Here is a 20,650-nt window from a genome sequence, read left to right as displayed (position 1 = left end):
GCACCTTAACTTCTTCATCCCTGCTTTGTTTTCTGCCTCATCTTCCATTTTGAGAGGAATCTTCAAGTTTTGATATTTATTTTCAACATAGATATATGCTTAATTTATTCAACTTTCCATTATACATCAATAAGATGCTGGGGGAGGGGGTGTCTTTATGTGTCTTCTACCCTGAATCCATTTGTAGTCTTTTGTCTCTTTTTCTTAAGGCAGTTCCAAACGCATCCCATGTGTGCTGACGTTTGAAAGGGCTGTAAAATTAAAGCTATGTAATTATGAATGCTATGAAAAAGGTTTTGACAACTTTTGGTGGCGTTTAATTCAAGTTAAACTCCTCTCATTCAAAATAATAAGCATCATGTTACTTATTATGTAAATGAGGTGGTGAGGCAGATGTTTTTCATCCTGGTGCATTCACTGGGGATTAATACATACAAAAACTGAGCAGGGGGGGCCTGTGTTCACCCTGAAAATTTGAATCCAAGTTGAGCAACAGGAAGGAGCTGCTCTGTCCAATGCAGGAGCCAGTTACCACACTAAGCTGCTGAAATTGAAGTCAGTTAAAATGAAATAGCCACCTATGGCTGGTGGCATAGGTATAGGACATTTCTATCATGGCAGACAGTTCTATCGGGCAGTATCGCTAATTACAGAAGTATTAAAACAGAGCTAGGGATGCTTGTAGATTCCTCTTATCCATTGGAACTTTATCCATAAGGGTTTGTAGAACCTCTTAGGATGCATGTAGATTTATAAAGAGCAAAGAGATGAAGGAGGTGCGGTCAGGTTGCTGCTGGTTGAGTGCCACCTCTCCATGTCATGAGGATATGCTACAGCTGTGCTTCTCAATTGTTAAATATGTGTACACACCTCCTGGAGATCTTAGAGCACACGTACTGATTGAGTAAGTCCAGGGAGGGCCTGAGAGTCAGTGTTCGTTCGTAACTGGCTCCCTGGTGCTGCTGCTGCTGGTCTGGGGACCACACTTGAAGAATCACTGATTTTACAGTATTGATTCCCAATCTTGGCCACACACCATAATCACGTGGAGGAGGTTGAAAAACTACTGATGCCTAGATTGCACCTGCAGAGATTTGGGTTAATTTGTCTGAGGTGTAGTGTGGGCCTTACAGATTTTAAAATGTTCTCCAAGTGATTAAAATTTAGGACTATTTATGGTGATAAAGCAAGTCTACTAATTCTGAGGACCTGGAGCCCTGGCTGCACCTGGAAGTTTGTCAATTAGATTTGCAGAGTCTCAGGCCCCAATCCTGTCCTGCTGAGTCATAATCTGCATTTCAACAGCATTTCCCAGGTGATTTCATGTACATTTAAGGTGAGAACACCTGCACTAGATAGCTTTTAAAAGCACTAAGTGGTTGGTCTAGGTGTATGTGCTTTCAAGAAATTATTTAAAAATAACAAGTTCTGTTAGTTCCTAAAAATATTGGGGCATATAATTTAGAACATACTTATGCCAAATCTTTGAAGGTTTATTAGGCTGTCGCTGTTTTGTTTTGTTTTTTTTTTAAAGATTTCATTGGGGAACTAGGGGAGGGGAACAGCGTTGGGGAATCAGGGAAGGGGGACAGACAAGTTGCTGTCGTTTTGTTCTTCAGTCTAGTTGTTGAGGACGTTGCTTCACTGGCCCATGTTGGTTTTATCATTGCGCTCTTCCTGGCTGGCCAGCTACTGGTTGCACAGACACAAAGTTGGTGGTTCCAGCTTACATCGTCACAGAAGGAATAATCCCAGCAGAGTAGACACTGTGGACTTTAAATCTAAATGGAAGGTCCAGAATAACCAAGTTTTTTAGGAACTAGTACTCCATGCTTGCATAAAATTTATTAGTCAAGATAAAGTAGTATTTCCCTTTTTAAGTTAATGGCTTTTGATTTTTGGAAAACTATATATTTCTAATTCATGACTAGAGGTTACAACAGAGATAAATTTTTAATTTATGTAACTTTTCATTATGCAACACTAAGATCCCGGAGGGAAGGCCGGGAGGGGCTAAAATGTCTTCATACACAAAGTTTCTAAGATTGTATTTTCCGAATGAGTCTTTCTGAGAGTAGTATTTTAGGGGAACAGTGCCAAGATAATTATACAATAGAAAAGCCAAGTTATGTGATGCGTTAGAGCAGTGCTTCCCAAACTTGAATGTGAGAGGCATCACTTGGAGATCTTGTTAAAATGGAGACTCTGATGCAGTAAGGCTGGAGGGAAGCCGGAGACTCTGTATTTCTAACAATACAAGTGTTGGGATGTTACTGGTCCATCGACCATATTCTGAATAGCAAGAGGTTAGATGACTTGCAGGACAGACACCTTTTTCTAAACTCTCATCTCAATGATTCAAAAAATCAAATGGTCTGGTATAAGCGATAAGAAGGGTGATTTTCTTGAAGGTTCTGATTTGCTCATTTGAATCATCTACACAACAGACATCAAAAGGTGAAAATTATTCATAGACCCATCATTAATTGAAAGCAAATCGGGAAATGAAATCATTTAAGGCAAAAGCAAAACAGTAACACAAATACCTCAAATGACTACTGGGGCAAAATTTTCAAAATGTTACAAGCTGTCTGCATGCTTGAAGTAGCAATTTGCATGCGTAATTAGGTGCAATCAACAGTTTTGAAATGTAATATATTTTCTGAGTCCATATTTACTTATGACAGATGCAAAGAAAAAAATTCAGTGTCCTCAAAAAAATAGCAGGGCAGAGAAAGTAAAAATATTTGCATATAACAATGGGAATCTTTACAAGCACATGCCTAAATTTAGAACAAATTTAGCTCAACTATTGTATCTTTATTTTGATGCAATCTTCATTTAAGCTTTAAAGAACTTCAGGAACACATTTTGGAAATAACAAGCATGGAAGAATGATAACTTACCAGTCAGCTGTTCCAGCTCCTGTGGGAACTGACATGTAATTTTTATTCCTACACTGTAGAAGGGAAATCTGTCAAATCCCAAACTTTATTGCACAAAATACCATTGACTTTCTTCCTGCCTTCAGAAGGGGCTTCATTCTTTGAAGATACCAAATATCTTTTAGAATAATTTATATAAAATGATTAATTAAACTGCCAATTTCTTCTTCCTAAATCAAGGTCAGATGAGTGCTTATGGTGAATTTATATCATCTTACTATTTTCAGTATAATAGGTAGTGATCACCGAGTGCTCACTATGCACTAAGGCACTCGGCTAAGCCCTTTACACAGATAATCTAATTTACCATTATAAAAATACTATAAGAATTGATTTATTACAATGTACTGGGAGGAAATAGAGAGTAAGTAACTTTTTTAAAGGCACATAGCTCTGTATGTTCTTGGCTGGTGCGTTACTATAGAGAGAGGGTCATACTGTCAATAAGTATAGTGCATTTCAGGCTAAAGCAAGCTCATTTTATTTTTAACAAGTTCCGAATTTAGAAAATGAGCTTAAATATACTTTTCAAAAGAAATTTTGAAAAAAGAGAATGAGCATATTCCATCCCCAAACTTTTTCTTTCCAAAAGCACGTTCCCATTGCATCCAGATTGGCTGTCTACACTGATTAAATGAAAGTGGCAATTAATTTCTGTCACACTCACAGGCAGAGTCAGATTATGAGATTGCATTGAAGGATGAGCCCTAATGATGTGTTTCTGTGTGACTGAATTTACTGGGGCAGTGGGTCTTGATATGTAAAAGTTGTCCTTTAAGTTAATGCAAAGCAGTCATGAGATGAACAATGCAATTTTCTAGTTTCATTAGGCAAATGTTATCTGTGATACATTGTATGTTAGGGGAAAAAAGCCACCCTCTGCTAAGAAATGCATGAATAGTTCATTTATCTCCTGATCCATCTGGGGGCATTATGAAACTCAAAGCCCAGAACAATGGGTTGTATTTAATATTAAATAGGTCCTTAATAACCCGCTATTTCTCTCCCTCGCTGCGGGTAGGTCCCTCCTGGATGTGCAGAGTTGCAGTAACAGTTCCCGTGAAGTTGTAAGCTACTCCCCAGGACCAAGTGGCGTTACATTTATAAGTCATCCTGATCACCTGACTGTCGGTGAGCCCCGATTTCAGAATTTCCAAGTCTCCCCTTGTCATCACTATCTATCTATATTTATAGACACAGCTCACCGCCTGGCCTGGGGTCACCTCCGGAACCTCCTGGAGCCCTGCCCTGCCGAGGACGCCCTTCCAGCACCGGAGAGCTCGCCGCTTGGGAGCGGCGGCGCCCAGCTGGCGCCCACCCCGGGGTACATTGCAGTAAATGCCTGGCAGCGACACCGCGCTTCTGCCTCCGCCTCCCCCATCGACCCTCCACTGCCAACCTTTACGCCAAACTCGGGCGCGCTGCGAGACTCGCGTCCACGCCATCCACGCGGGGCCCCACCCCTTCCCGGTGCTAGCCCGCGATCCGGCCGGAGGCGAGGGTAGGTCGATTTCCTGCCGGGAATTTGCCGCTGGCTTCTCCCCTTTACTCCAGTTCTCTAGTGCCTGGCGGTGGGGCGCGCAGTCGCCGGCGGCGGAGCCGACCGAGGAGCGGGAGCTCCGATACACGCACGCACTTCCCGGAGGGGCTGACCCCGGAGACACACTCGGCCGCGGGCGGGAGCGAGGGAGACCGGGGCCAGAGTGGAGGTGGGGGTCGCCCGCGGTTGGGGGTGGGCGCACCAGCCACCAGCCCTCCGTATGCTCCTCTCCTTTCGGTCCTCGCCGCCGCCACCTTGCACAGGTCGGAAAACCCTTCTTTCCTTGGCTCCTCTGCGTCGGGGAGAGGGCAGAGGTGAGGGGTCGGCGCTTGGTTAGCGGGCGGGGATGGCAGATTTCACTTACACCTGATATTTCCTATTGCAGTCAGTTTTCGCCTGGCAAATCCGGTGATCTGTTTTGTTCTTCCTGTAACTTTGTTCAGAAGGTTGGAGGGGAGGGGAAACGCCGACGGGCCCCAGGAGAGACTGGAAAGCGACAAGGATCGGGAGGCCGGGCTGGAGAGCAAGTCCCCGAGCGGCCCCGGGGCTGGGCGCGCGGTTGGGAGGCGTCGCCGCCGTTGCCGCCGCCGGGATGCGCTCTGCTTAGCGGGACCGCCTGAAGGCCACCGCTCCAAGGACACGCGGCCACCCGCTCCTCGCGCTCCCCGGCCCAAACGCCGCCGGAGCCCGAGCCCAGCAGGCGAGCGGAGCTGCGGGGAGCGCGGGCGAAGGGTGGCAGGAGGGAGGGCGCGCGGGAGGCGGCCCCTCCTCGGCGAGCCATGCGTGCCACGGGCAGCTGAGGAGCCGCCGGGCGCCGCTGCCAAGTCTCCGCTCCGCTTTTGTCTTGCCCTCCAGTGAATGGGAAGATGGAGATGGATGTTGAGGGAGTTTCTCCGCGCCCGGAGCCCATCCCCCGCTCCCAGGGGGCTGGCGGAGCCTGCCAGGCGCCGTCACAGCCGCCCCAGCCCCAGCCCCAGCCGCAGCAGCAGCAGCAGCAGCTGGCTCAGGATGAACTGCCCGGCGAGTGTGCAGGAGCTGAGGACAGCGACGATCCCGAGGCGAGACCCAACGGCGAGAAAGGAGAGAGCAAGGTAGGTCCACAGTGTTGGCGCTGTGACACCTTTTGAACAAAACCAAGGAGCTCTAGTAGTGGCTGTCACTTTAACCCCTCCGCTTCCCCCACCCCTTCCCTCATTTGTGTGGCGGTGGGGGTTGCAGAGTGGGGAAGGCGTGAGATTTCAGGGAATCGATGGGCGATAGTGACTTTCTGAACTGGAAGGCATGTGCAGAAGTCTGTCCTGGTTTGGGTCTTCAGCGGTCTGTGCAGAGAAAAGTCTTGTGGTGCGAGCTGTGTGATGCCAGGGCAGAGCCCACACCTGAGGGGAGCAGCACTGAGAGACCTTTGCTTGCCGGCGCAGGATAACCGAGGCTTATTTGGATGATCTAGGTCAGGGGGAAACATATGCCTTCAGGAGCTGCCAAGTGGCTTCTGAGACTCCTTGGAGGGAGGTGACAGCAACCTAAAGATGACAACAATGGGAGCAAAGTTTGGCTTCTTTGTAGAATGGAGATCACTGCTTCACCCAGCTCTAAGCCCCTGGTCCTCCTCACCTGGCACCCTCCTACCTAGGAGGCCAGGGACCAAGTGCCTGGCAGCAGCTGAGCCCTGTAAATCTTTGCAGCCCTGCTGTGTCATTGTAGACCGAGGATAGCTACTACTTAGCGTGGAGAGAGGAGTTCTTCAGGTAATTGGATTCCAGGAAGAAATGGCTCAAATGCCCTTCCCTGGTGCTGAGGTTTCTTCGGCTGAGAAAATTGTAAAGTAGAGGAAATGGCATAGAAAATAATGCCTCGGTAATACTATTAGAGTGTATTTATGACAGCTTTGTGTCTGAGTACAGTCTTTCTGCATACACACTTGGAGTTCAGTTTTGTGGACGCTAGTGTTGTTGAGTTGTATGTGTATAAAGTGCACACATGGATTTAATACATTTTGAAACTGGGTGCTCCTGTGGGGGAAAAAGTTGGTTCAACAAAACAGACTATTGGTACCAAAGAAATGTCAGCCAATATACTTTCTCCCTTTGCTCACTTAAGGAAGCGTAGAAGAAAATAGTCACTTCTGGCTAGAAAGGAATTGCATGTCACGAAGTGCTCCTCCTAGGAGATTGCCTTGGTTTCTGTTGGACCTTTCCAGAGGTGCTAGTGGATTAAACAAGTACCCAAAACATATTGGGATAACATTGAGTGTTGCTGTTCTGTGTTTGGAGACAGGCTCACGTAACAAGTTGGTATTTCTGAATGTTCAAAATTGTTTTTGCATTTTGCAACTGAGCTAAGGATTAAGATTGTTGTTTATCTCCCAAAATCAATATTGTAATTTAAATGGCAGTGTACCAGGAAACCGGAATTTGAACGCGCACTAGACTGGACCCGGGTGCCTTACAAATGCATACAAGATTTACATTGTAAAAAGGATGATGAATTTTAATATCCTAATATCCTCAGCTTTCCAGTCGCTCTTGATTTCATGAATATTTAATTCTGTCATGACTGCATATATTTACTACCTTAAGTGACTGTCTGTGCTTAGTTTTTTTGAAATAACCATAACTGAGCATCATGTTACCTAATTGAACTTTAAGTCTCTTTTGCAGAATAGGTGTGGGAAATAATTAAAATATACAGCCAGTGCTGCCATTTCCACATTGTTGGTTCATATGCCCTGAGCATGAGAAATTCCTGCCATCAGCAAAAATCTGTGCTTATTTGTTTCTCTTGGAGGCACCATACAGACTGTCTAGTGTTCTACCAGTTGTGAGGAATCCGGCAGGCAGTGCACTACAAATATTACAGCAGGTGAAGAGGGGACTGAAAGCCGGTTGATTACAGTTCGCTAATTAGCATGTGCAGATAATTGAGTATTCCACTGATGTGATTTGCTTTAGTTTGTCTGCAATTTCTTGAGGTGGAAACAAAATAGTACTTTTTTTCCCTCCAGGTGTTTGCCTTAAAAAATGATATTGCACCCTCCTCTTAACCCAGAAATCAGCTGTGTTAGCTCTTTGCTTGTCTCTGGGATGTTCCTACTGGTTCTTAAAGAGTTTGAGGATGGTTGCTATGTTTGAGTTTAATAACTCTTTTGTTTTTGATGGATACTAAGGCAAGTTATAAATTGATGTTCCTTAGCAGATACTGATTTTATTAGGGGGAAGGGCTTTGGGTGTCTAACCAAATTGTTCTAAAATATGAAATGGAAGACAAACTGGGATTAAAGTGGGATGTGGTTTTACCAAGTTGGGGTGAGGTGTGGAGATTATCATGGTAGGATTTAAACAGTAATATACAAATGTGATGTACTGGACTATTATGTTTTCTTTTCACTCCTAAGAGTAATAAAATACAGAGTTCGAATACTGTATTATTTATCTTAAATCTTCCCCCAAGCAAGGGTACTGTAATTAGGATGTCACTGGATATTAAACCCCACCCCCCATAAATGTCGGGAATAATGGCATTTATTTACTTTTTTTCAGATTCGGTTTGGAGTCATGATTTATTTTCTCATGAATTTACCCTAGTTGTCTTATTGGAAAAGAAATCAGAGCTTAGTGCCCGATCAGCTTGTCTCTTAAATTGCAGATTCACGGTCATACGTCTTCAGAAAGTCTATGAAATAGGAAGAAAGGTTAGAAAACTGGATCTGTGAAGGGTTTTTTTTTATGTCCGAGTTTCTTGACGTGACTGGCACTTTCTGTTCCTAGAATAACAATGCCTGAGTCCTCTCTAGCAAGTACTCTTCAGAGAAATGTTAAAGCAGCTACATGCTATATATGCTTTGCTTCCGCGAACTGTAGAAGACCTTAAGTTGACCATTTATTCCTCCTCTGTGCTTTAAGGCACAAGAAAGCTGTCTCCTCTCCTTGCAATGACATCCAAAGATACTGTGGTAATCCCCTTTGGGGACCTAGTGCGATAGTTCCTCACCCACTATCTCAAGAACTTCTTCCTTATATCTGAAAAGAGATTCTCTACACTGGACAAAACTCCTTCTAGTTTTACAGATGAAGGTTAAATGGTCACTGTTTTTGAGTAAGAGATCTTCATATACTTGAAAGTATTCTCAAGCCCGGATTTGATCATCCTCAAAACTTTCTCACAGAGTTTTCTGTAGACCTTAAATATCCCATCCTTTGGGTGCCTTTGAAAACCCTTCTGAAATGCTTTGCTTATGCTGAATAACTCTTAGATATAGTTCTGAAATTTTGTCTGGAAAAGTTGAAAAAAAGTTATTTCTGTTGGACCAGCACCCCAATATCTTACTCTATCTGTTAACAAGTTACTTATACAAATGTGTGAATGCTTTCCCTGATCCCAGAGGAGTGATATAAACGATTCTTTCTTGTCTGCTTTAGCGTCCTCTCATTCACATATTCTCCCGTTTTCTTCCTCTCCCTCTTCCCCCCTAACCATTTACCATGATGTTCTTATGTGTATGAAGTTTGTATTTCTGGCCCCGATGTGAGGTATCATGACCAAACTCTCTGTTTTGTTCAGCTCTCATTCAAGCCTTGGTTTGCAAGATTTGTTATTCTTGAGGTTTTGGACTAGAGAAACGCTGTGCTGTGGCTACCAGTGATGCTTCGTCGATGAACATGACTCCAGGTTCTCACCTCAACGTTATTCCATCTGTGATGCTGTCCTAAGCCGTCAGTCTTACAGAGGGTGCTGTAGGGAATTTCTTACCCAGCCTGTCCAGGACATGTATGAAAGCCTCTTATTGGAAAATAATTTTAGATTTATAGAAGAGTTGCAAAGCTAAGACAGAGTTCCCATATACCCTTTACCCAGCTTCCTCTAATGTTAATCATGGTGTGGATGATAGTGACATTACTGTTGGTACAGTACTATTAGCTAAACTTGTCCTGTCAATTTTCATTGAGTGAATGTGTAACAAATTGATGTTTTCCTTTCTGTCCTTTTAGGATTTAAAACTTTCTATGTACTTGAAAGGCTTTTTATGAGAGGATATTTAAGAGACCAATTTAACTTCAGGTTAACTCTCCCCCCCTTTTTTTTCCTGGTGGGTAGACGCAGCTTGCCAAGTATAAAAGTCGAGGTCCCCGGAGCTCTGTCACACTGCTGTAAGCCCTGTGAGAGTTACAACTTCGGCAAAGCTCTCAAGTGATGTTAACTTATGGGGAGTGATAGTCTTTTTTTATTTTATCCTGAATAACATTCCTGCTCCAGGTAAGATAGGGTTTGTCAGTATGCAGAGGACAGCAAAGTCTCAAGTGGCAAGTAGAGGAGAAAAGGCAATTGATAAAATCAAGACAGTTCACTTTGATGCCTAACCCCCTGGGTGTTTGTTTCTGGCATGAAAAATAATGGAAGCCCTTTTGTTTTTGCATTGTGTTAGCCAGGATAACTTATGTTCAGCACAGAAGTAGAAAGAAACTTGCCCACATTAGGTAGGATACCATTGCGATTAAGAGTGTTGGCTTTCTGATGACGAGTGAAATCAGAAACACCTGTGTTTGATTTTGGCTCATTTACTAGCTGTTGACCTCAGATAAGGGCCTAACCTTTTTAAACCTGTCTTTCCTTCTGTGAAGTAGGAATAATGATAGTGCCTACCACTTACGGTTGTTGTGTTTTGAATGAGATAAAACATATGAAGTTCTTGATTCAGTGCTTCATAGGTGCTAACTGCTCAGTAATTGTTAATAGTAATAATCGTGATTATTTTTATTACTGTTGTGGTCCAGGGCTCTGAAAAGGAGAATGAGTTAGGGCTCCAAATTCACCTAGAGTTTTCAGTTTCCCAGAGGGTTTATGGGCTTGCAAAAGATACAAGTGCACTGTTCTACCATCAAACCAACTTGGTGCTCAGTGACCCAGTTTGTCCTGCTGGCCTTGAGATGTTCCCAGGTCTTTTCCTGGTGGGCAGGACGTTAGGCAAGAGTTATCCTTTATCCTGACTTGTTAATAGACTGCTCCTTTCTGGTCAGGAAAGCCAATGAGGACCAGGATGGAAGGCCCCTGTATCACATAAAGCCAATGAATTGTCCTGCTTTCATACGTTACATTTATGGCCTCTCAGGGGGACTAGGTAGGAACTTACAAGGCTTCAAAAAAAAAAGTTGTATCCATTAGGGCTCTTTGGTTGCAAGCAACAGAAACTGACTTTAATTTGAGCAAAAAAGGTATTTTATTGTAAGGTGATCACAGAATCAAAGGGAAATGACAAAACTGGTTATTGGGAAATACTGAAGCCAGAGAATCTCAGAAGACCTAAGTAGCAGAAAGTGATGAATGGGCGCTAAAGGGCACTGACAAAGAAGAATGAATTCCAACTTGTTTTTTTGTTTTGTTTTGTTTTTTTCCCTTTGTGTCACTCTGCTCAAGAGCCAGAGTTCAAGGAAAGGATATCTAACTGGCCTTCCTTACTTGGATCAGATACCGGCTTCTTGGTCAGGGAAGAGTAGCTATTTAAGCACACACACACACACACACACACACACACACACGTGCACACACACACAATAAATAAATAAATATATATATTAGAATAAAATAGCCTTTCTTGAGAAAATAGGTAGCAGCCTTCACTCAACATGGCCTCCCTCCTGCCCCCCAACCTCTGTCTGTCATGTATATTTCATCTCATCCCTTCCTATTCCACTGGCTTTATTGTCCTTCTTTCTCTGTGGACCTCTATGTACTTTACATGCTGGGGTCTGGGATCTGCTGTGGGCTCCCTTGTGTCAAGTTTGAGATTGGGTGGAGGTATTTTTGCTGAGATTGTCTTCCTTTTCTCATGGACTCAGCCATGACAGAGTTGAAATCAGTTGTAAGAAAGGTCTATTTTCTTAGACTAGAATGTTGCCTTCACTTGTAATTTTTTTCTTTTTTTTTAAGTATTCTTGAGCTCAGCCAGAAATGTAACTGGGAGTAGAGGCTCTGCTAGTATATTCTTTGTAAATGACCACTTCACACATTTTTAAAGGTAAAATGTTGACCTGTCTAGCAGTCATTAGAAGTAGCCAAGTGCAGTGATGCTGTGGGTCATGTAAAGACACTGGCCAATGACTGACTCTCTTGTTCTTGGTTTGCTCCCCCAATAACCACAGGCACAGGCCATGTCCCATTCACTACCAGTGGCTGGCTCTGCTACTGCTTCTACCTCCACCTCTTTCCCAGGGTTGCATCCCCCTTCCCAGGTTAGACTCACTATATTTAACAATCTATTTTCTTTTTAAAGTAAAATTTCTTGGCATTATAATTACAGTAGTAAATCTCACCCTTTTAAAATATACGGTTTAATGTACATACCTGTGTAACCACCACCCCGAACAGGATGGAGAATGTTTCTGTCACCTCCATAGAGTTCCTTTGGGTCCCTCTGCAGACAAGACTCTTACTCCATCCCAGCCTGTTCCAAAATTTCACATAAATGGAGTCAAATAGCACATAACCTTTTGTATCTGACTTCTTGTGCTTAACACAGTGTATTTGATATCAACTCATTTTGGTGTGTCATTAGTTCCTTTTTCGAACGGGATAGTATCTCATTGTTTAGATGTACCACATATTGTTTATTCATTAATTTCTTGATGGACAGTTGGGTTGTTTACAGATTTTTGGCTTTTTTTATTTTAAAATTTTTGTTAAAATATAGCTAACATGCCATATAATATTAGTTTCAGGTGTACACCATAGTTATTCAACGTTCATACACCTAACGAAGTGATCGCTATAATAAATCCAGCAATCATCTGACACTGTACTATGCTATCACAATATTATTGACTATATTCCCTATGCTGTTGATTACATCCCCATGACTTATTTGTTTTATACCTAAAAATTTGAACCTCTTATTCCCCTTCACCTTCTCCCTTTTTAAATTTTTCAATTACAGTTGACATTTAATATTATTTTATATTAGTTTCAGATGTACAGCATAGTGGCTAGACATTTGTATAATTTAAGAAATGAGCCCCCTGACTAGCCTAGTACTCAACCTGGCACTATACATAGTTATTACCATATTATTGACTATATTCCCTATGCTTTACTTTATATCCCATGACTATTTTGTAACTACAAGTTTGTATTTCTTGATCCCTTCACACTTGTCACCCTGACCCCCAAGCCCCTCCCATCTATCACCCCAAGAAATTAGTACCCATCTGACACCATACTTAGTTATTACCATATTATTGTCTATATTCCTTATGCTATTCCCTACATCCCCATGATTACTGCGTAACAACCAATTTGTACTTCTTAATCCCTTTCCCTTTTTCACTCACCACCAGCCCCCCTCCCATCCAGTAACCCATCAATATGTTCTCTGTACCTATGAGTTTGTTTCTGTTTTGTTTATTAATTTTGATCTTTAGATTCCACATATAAGCAAAATCACATTGCATCTGTCTTTTTCTGTCTAACACTCCAGGTCCATCCATGCCACTGCAGATGGCAAGAACCCATTCCCTTCCATGGCTGAGCAATATTCTGTTGTATATATGTACCACCTCCTCTTTATCCATTCTTCTATGTACAGACACCCAGGCTGCCTCCACATCTTGGCCATTGTAAACAATGCTGCAATGAACATATGGATGCACATGTCCCCTCAGAGTAGCGTTTTGGATTTCTTCAGATAAATACCCTGAAGTGGGATTACTGGGTCTTCATTGTCTCTTGTCATAGCCTTTGTTTTCAAGTCTATTTTGCCTGGTGTAAGTATTGCTGCTCCAGCTTTTTTTTCCCCCATTTTCATGAAACATATTTTTCCATCACTTTACTTTCTCTCTGTGTGTATATTTCAATCTGAAGTTAGTCTCTTGTAGGCAGCATATGTTTCATTATCCATTATCCATTCAGCCCTCCTATGTCTTTTGAATGGAGCATTTAATCCATTTACATTGAAAGTAATCGTTGATAGATATGTAGCTATTGCCATTTTATTATACATACTTTTTATTTATTTTTTCCATCTTAAAGAAGTTCCTTTAACATTTCTTGTAATGTTGGTTTGGTGGCAATAAACTCCTTTAGCTTGTTCTTGTTTGGGAAGCTCTTTATCTGCCTTTGATTCTGAATGATAGCCTTGCTGGGTAAAGTAATCTTGGTTGTAGGTCCTTGCTTTTCATGACGTTGAATATTTTGTGCCAGTCCCTTCTGCCATGCAAAGTTTCTGTTGAGAAATCAACTGACAGTCTTATGGGAGCTCCCTTATAAGTTTCTGGTTGCCTTTCTCTTGCTGCTTTTATGATTATCTCTTTGTCTTTAACCTTTGCCATTCTAATTGTAATATGTCTTGGTGTGCGCCTTTTTGGGTTCATCCAATTTGGGGCTTTCTGTGCTTCCTATACTTGTATGTCTTATTTCCTTCACCAGGTTAGGAAAGTTTTCAGTCATTATTTCTTCAAATAGGTTCTCAATCTCTTGCTTTCTCTCTTCTCCTCCTGGTACCCCTATTATGTGAATATTGTTATGCTTGATGTTTTCCCAGAGGTGTCTTAAACTATTTTCATTTTTTTTGGATTTTTTCTCTTTTTGCTGTTCTGATTGGGTATTTCTGCTACCTTGTCTTCCAAATCACTGATTCATGCCTCTACTTCATCTAGTCTGCTGATGATTCCTTCTACTGCTTTCTTCATTTCAGTTACTATGTTCTTCACTTCTGACTGGTTCTTTTTTCATGGTTTCCATGTCCTTTTTTATGCCTGCAGTCTCTTTGTTAAAGTTCTCACTAAGTTCCTTGAGCATCCTTATAACCATTGTTTTGAACTCTGTATCTGGTAGGTTGCTTGCTTCCATTTCGTTTAGTTCTTTTTCTTGATGTTTCTCTTGTTCTTCCATTTGGGACAAATTTCTTTGTTTCCTCATTTTCGATGCCTCTTTCTTTTTTTTTTTTTTGGTTTCTATGTATTAGGTAAATCTGCTATATCTCCCAGTCTTGGCTGGATGGCCTTATGTAGGAGGTGCCCCATGGGACCCTGGCACAGTCTCTCTGGTCACCTGTTCTGGGTGCTCCCGGAGTGTCACTTGTGTTGTTTGTGTGTGCTCTCCTGTTATAGTTGAGTCTTAATTGCTATTGGCATGTCAGTTGGTGGAACTGACCCTCAGGCTTATTGGCTGTGGAGTTTGGCCATGTCCACAGCTGACAGGCTGCTGTGCCGGGGCTTACTGCACTAAGTGGGATTTGCCATAGTAGGCCCTGGTGCCTGTTGAGACTACCCTTTGGGAGTGCCACTTGTGGGGCTAATTGGGTGGTGCTCTGCTGTGGTCTGAATCCAACCTCCAAGCATGCTTATTCTGAGGCCTCTTGTGAGAGGCTCTGGTGCAGGCCCAGGTCAGCCACTGTGACCAGCCTGGGACTACATGGTGAAACTACAAAGCAATCTGTGGTTGTTTGCTGCCTGTGTTAACCCTGGGGGCATGTGGGGGAGGCCACCCAGGAACTGAGGATGGCTGCCACCAGTACCTGGCCTGGGGTAAACAAAAAGCCAGAACACCCTGTGGCCTGCTGCCATCTGCCGGCTCCCTTAATGTTCAGTCCCTGATAAAGCCTCATGTGGTACACGAGTTGGGAGAGGCAGGGTCTCAGGGAATCATTAGAGTGGGAAGAATTGTGGTCAATGTAGACTCTGGTTTGGGGCCAGTGCTGAGCTGGAGTGACTCAGCAAAAGTCTCAGAATACATTGAGGCCAGCTGCCACCCACCTGGGTCCTGTGGACTCCAGTAGGTTTACAAGAAAGAGTGCAAGGTGGTAGGGGCTGGCTGCTCTCAGAGAAATTGCCTCTGGTATTGGGCGAGCTGAGTGGGGCGGGGGTCTCAGGGACTCAGGAGGGCGGATCAGCAGAGCTCACCTGGTCAGTCAGATTCAGACTTGGCTGTTTGCGGATGGGCTCAACACAGGAAAGATGGTGCCTGCCTGCTGGCCACGTGAGAGAAGGACCCCACACAGGGAACATGGTGACTGTCCTCCAGCCCTTGCTTTGAAGCCACATACCTAAGTCTGACCCCTGTACACCTCTGATGCCCTCCGAATTACTGTCCCTTTTCTGGAGTCCAAGTGGAGTGCTTGGGAGTGAGAGGGTCTGTATGTGGGGTTGTTTAAGAGGATGTCTGGGTTTCTCATAGCCTTTCGTCCCACCCATATGTTTGGAATTCCCACTATTTTTCACAGCCAGATATTGTGGGTGCTTTTCTTCCCAGCCAGTACTCTGGGCTGGGGAGGCCAGTGTGGGGCTGGAGTCTTTCTCTTCCCAGGGGAGACCCTCCATGGCTGAGATATCCTACCTGGTTCCCAACCACCACATGGAGGTTTGGGGCCAGCCCGTTTCGTGTCTCCGCCTCTCCTATCAGTCTCCACTGGGCTTCTTTATATCCTTAGTTATAAAACTTCTAGTCACCCAGACTTCAGATGGTTGTCCAGGTTGATTGTTCTATAATTTAGTTGTAATTTTAATGGGTTCACAGACGGAAGCAGGCACAGTGTTTATCTATTTCACCATCTTGGCTCTCTCAGATTTTTGACTTTTATGAATAAAGCGCCTATAAACTTCCTGCTTTCCTTCCTTCCTTCCTTCCTTCCTTCCTTCCTTCCTTCCTTCCTTCCTTCCTTCCTTCCTTCCTTCATACATTTTCTTTTCTCTTGGGTGTATTCCTAGGAATGGGACTGCTGGGTTGTATGGTAGGTTTAACTTTATGAAAAGCTGCCAACCTATTTTCAAAAATAGTTGTTCAAAATGTACTGACCCATCATGCGTTCCCACCATCAATACATGAGAATTCCAGGTGCTCCACATCATTGCCAACACTTGGTATTGTCAGTACAGGACAGTCAAACCTTGGATTGTGAGTAATGTGGTTTGCAAGTGTTCCAAAAGACGAACAAACATTTCTAATACATTTTAACATGGTAAATGAGCGATGTCTTGGGATACGAGTAGTTTGTTTCCGGAATGAATTATGCTCACAAACCAAGGTATTACTGTATTTTTAATTTTAGTCATTCTAGTAGGTGTATAATGATATCTCATTGTGGCTTTACTTTGTATTTCTTTATTAACTCATGATGTTGAACACCTTTTCATGTGCCTGTTTTCCATCTGTATGTTTCTTTGATGAAATGTCTGTTCACATATTTGGCCCGTTTTTTTTTTTAATCGGTTGTTTGAGTTCTTATGATACAATCTATTATTTTCACTTAGGTTTAGGTTTCAGAAACTCTGTTGGGCATTTTAGGAGATTACAAAGCAAGGGACATTTTGAGTTTCCTTTCTTTGGGGATTGTTGATGAACTAACACTTATTGGGCATTTATCACGTGCCAGTCATGGAGCAAGGTAGATTCACATTGGGTGGTCTTATTTTATGCTCTCCAGTAATCCTTTCAAGTAACTATTATTAGCCCTGAGGTCACACAGCTAGTATATGGCAGAGAAAGTATTTAAGTTTAAGTCTGCCCTACTCTACCCTTTCCATTTCATCAGATGCGACTCAAGAACTGTTCTCTACAACTTACTGGTTAGTGTCCCAGCCTGAAATGCTTGCACTGCTCTGGGTGGTTTTAAAGCAGCCCTCAGGTGAAATAGCACTGCTGCCATTGACATACAAATCAGGACATTGAGCTTAAGGCAAAAGAGTGCTCCCAGTTTTATTTCAGTCCTGAAAAATTTCTACCCACTTCATAAGATAGAAAAGTGAGAATTCTCCAGAGAAGTGGAAGGTTTGAGGGGTTCATTTACATGTCAGTACCCAAGAATGTCCATCTCTCAGCTAAAATGCAGTGCTATGGTTACCCAGAGGGCTAGGGTAGGACTAGCCCATCGGAATCAGATGTTGGTTCAAACTCCAGTTTTGTTCCTACAGGTTGTGAGGATCTTGGGCAAGCCATGTGAACACTCTGGTTTGGATTCTCTTATCTGTAAGGATGGTGGGTGGATAAGGCCCCCTTACCACTGCTGAGCATTCTGAGGATTGAATAACCAGTAGGGTGACCAACTTGTTCTATTCTAGGAAACCCTGGGTCCCAGGTAAACTGGGACAGTTGGTCATCCTAATTACAAAATGCATGTCAAGTATCTGAACCATTACAGAGTTTCAGGATATAAGAGCTGTCACTGCTGAAAGTGCTTTGGGGGTATTGGATCCATGGGTCTGAAAATGACTCATCACATTTAAGAAGTAATGAGGCTCTGTGAATGATTCCAGGTTCTCCAAATTTACTTAAAAAATAGTTCAAAGCATGGCTCTGGATTTGAATTGTACACATAACATTACCTTCCTGAATAAGGGGCTGTATAACTTTCCAAGGCAGTTCTCCAAGGCCTCCAACCATGTTGGAGGAAAACTCATTTACTGGTTTTAGACCAGTAGCTGAGAAAGTCTCCCTGGCTGGAGAAGAGGAGCCATTTTGGGGCAGTGCTTTCACTTGCAGGACAAAAATGACCTCAATACTTATTTCCTAAAAATTTCATGGTTGGTAGGGTCACTAAGGATCAGACTCAATGTTCCCTATGGGGCCCTCAATTGGGAAGAAACTGATCTTGTAGGGAAGATAATGGGACTTGGGTGATGTGACTTTGAATCCTGCCTTGCCCCTTGTAACTGGAACCTTGGACAAGTTACATTTTCTTTGAGCCTCAAAACTGTCAACTGTGAAATGGGGATAATATTTTTACCTTTCTAAGAACTGGCTAGACTGGAAACTCAAATTTAGTATTACATGAGCAAAGACTTGTAAACTCATACACAAGTCTGAACGTGTGTGTGTGTGTGTGTGTGTGTGTGTGTGTGTGTGTGTAACTGTGTAAGTGTGTAAATGAGTTTTCCCCCATGTGTTTTTGGATCCTTTTAAAGAAATTGAGCAAAAAAGTATCTCATTAGAGTTAAAGGTGCTAGGAGTTGGGGTACATGGAAGCATGTGGTCATTCCTAGGAAGGATGCCCTCAGATGTTACCGGGTGGGATCAGGTGTCTGGGAGGTCCAAAGGATGGATTTGGGGTGCAGTATTCCTCTGCTCCTCTGGAGATATCACCAACTGACCCTAACAACTTGCTTTCTAGCCCCTCTGCCTTGCTTGGTCTTTGGATGACAGTAACACTGGCCCTTTTTACGTGTGTGGGGCTCACCCTGCCCTACCCAGAGCCTTTGCCCAATTCATTTCCTTGGGCTATAATGCTCTTCCTCCCTTCCCCTTCCACCTCCTTCTCACCCAGTGAATTCCTACTCAGCCTTCAAAGTTCAGTTCAGCACCTCAAGGAAGCTTTCCCTTACTTGCACCTTTTGCTGCCTAACCCATAAGTTAGGTCTCTGCTGATATGGCCTCATGTATTCGTAATTGTGTAGTTCATTAGCTGTTTAATGTAGGCCATGAGGACAGAGCCTGGGCCTGTCTTTCACAGCTATTGTTTTCCTACCCTAACATAGTACATTGTGTGTAGTAGACCTTCAATTATATTTTTGAGGAATAAGGTTGGGTATGAATACTCAAATTGACAATCTTTTTTTTTTTTAATTAATTTATTTCAGTTACAGTTGACATCGATTGACAATCTTTTACCTCGTACCTACTTTCTGGCCCAGGATGGTCCATGACCTTATGCAGCTCACAGTCTAGTGGAAGAGACAGATACTAAACAAGTAAACAATTTAATACAGACAACATATAAATAAGCAACTAAATAAATACTATGACACCAGAAGCCCCTTGCTTGTCTGGCTGCAGTCATATATTTAGAACCCATGCCTAACCATAGTTATATGAGAGCATTAATTCAGAGCAGTAAAGAAATCACCATAGTCCAGTCTGTTTTCTAGAACGGCCATCTATTTTATGGCCGCATAACTGGCTGTCTCCTCTACTTCTCTCTACATCCTTAGAGTTTAACTTCTCACCATATTGACATTGGGAAGTCACAGCACATGTGCCACCAACTCCCCTTCCTATCGTCATGTCAGACATTGCTAATTAATCACAGTACTCTTTCTTAATGAGTTCAGCCTTAACCTTGGAAGCAGGTGTTCATTAACAATCAATTGGAGATGGCCTGCAAGATGAAAGTGTGGTGCCACCTTTGCCTAGGCTTACAGCTTTCCGGGCAATGCCTTGTCACTTGCCTGGACTAGACACTCAATCCTCAGCACTGCCTCCCTCAGTTTCTAGACCTACATTATCCAGTATGGTAGCCAGTAGACATATGTGGCTATTTAAATGTATATGTCATTAAAATTAAATAAAATTAAAAATTCAGTTCTTCATTTGTACTAGCCGTATTTTAATGCTCAAAAGCCCTCAGTTTAATGGCTACCATGTTGGGCAGTACACATATAGAACATTTCTATCATTGCCGAAATTTCTACCAGACAACAATGTTATAGACGATGATGTCACCTCTCCTGCCTGCCCCAGCCATTGTTGATTTAAATCACCTCTGAGATGCTCTGAAACTAATCCTTTGAGAAAGATGTGGATTTTACAATGTCCTGGGGTTTGCTTTTAGGTTCTTGGTGAATTACTTACAAATTGGTTTTGAACCACCTCAGAGAGACTGCTTACAGCAAGATCTCACTCAACAACTTTGACTAGTGGTGTTGCTATTTTTACTTAGGTGTTGCACTGAATCTTGGTATTTGCCCTTGGTCATTCTAGAAAAATAGTCTCTGGTAAAGTGGTTCCAAGAGATGTTCCACGTTCAAAGCCTTTATTAGTGGGTAGTTGAACCACTGGCTGAAGCACCATTGACACCTCCTCTTGGCCAATTACTAATGATTGTCTTCACACCATGGGGATTACTATGATGGTACTTGTCAGAATACACAGGCAGGGAAATCTTACCAAGAATCTAAATGTGATATCATCACAGATTCCCCTATGCTTGCAACAACAACACAGGGAATAATTTTCAAATCATATAATGGATAAAGAGTACTAAGTTACAAAGTTCCACCCTTAAACTTTCCTATTCTTCTTCTTATAGCCCACTCAATACAATTCCAAGTGCATTATGATTACTAGTGAGTTCAGGTCTGGATAAATAGGAAAAAGAAAGGATATGAAAAAAAAAGTCTGATAATGAAAACTACCTTTCAGCCCTTTATATATATTTTTCATCCATGAGTGAGAATAGTGATCTTTTTTT

General features: G+C 42.7%; 1 protein-coding gene across 11 annotated transcripts in view; it reads left to right on the top strand.

The window, feature by feature from the left end:
* The first annotated feature begins 1,878 nt into the window (after positions 1 to 1,878).
* RBMS3 (RNA binding motif single stranded interacting protein 3) overlaps positions 1,879 to 20,650 on the top strand; it is a 1,293,188-nt gene continuing 1,274,416 nt past the window's right edge. For 7 of the 11 annotated variants that reach the window (XM_019660623.1, XM_019660627.1, XM_019660622.1 and 4 more), the window contains exons 1-2: positions 1,879 to 4,446; positions 5,341 to 5,576. In XM_019660623.1, the coding sequence (XP_019516168.1) occupies positions 4,284 to 4,446; positions 5,341 to 5,576 (399 nt within the window). In that variant the 5' untranslated portion in view covers positions 1,879 to 4,283. Of the gene's footprint in view, positions 4,800 to 5,121; positions 5,186 to 5,340; positions 5,577 to 20,650 lie in introns of those variants that run through there. The other 4 variants (XM_019660626.1, XM_019660631.1, XM_019660630.1 and 1 more) reach the window with 4 other exon arrangements.

This window comes from Hipposideros armiger, unplaced genomic scaffold (assembly GCF_001890085.2).
Source record: "Hipposideros armiger isolate ML-2016 unplaced genomic scaffold, ASM189008v1 scaffold_322, whole genome shotgun sequence".
Classification (NCBI taxonomy): Eukaryota; Metazoa; Chordata; class Mammalia; order Chiroptera; family Hipposideridae; genus Hipposideros; species Hipposideros armiger.
The sequence above is the reverse complement of the archived record's forward strand: the minus strand, read 5'-3'. Positions and strand labels throughout refer to the sequence as shown.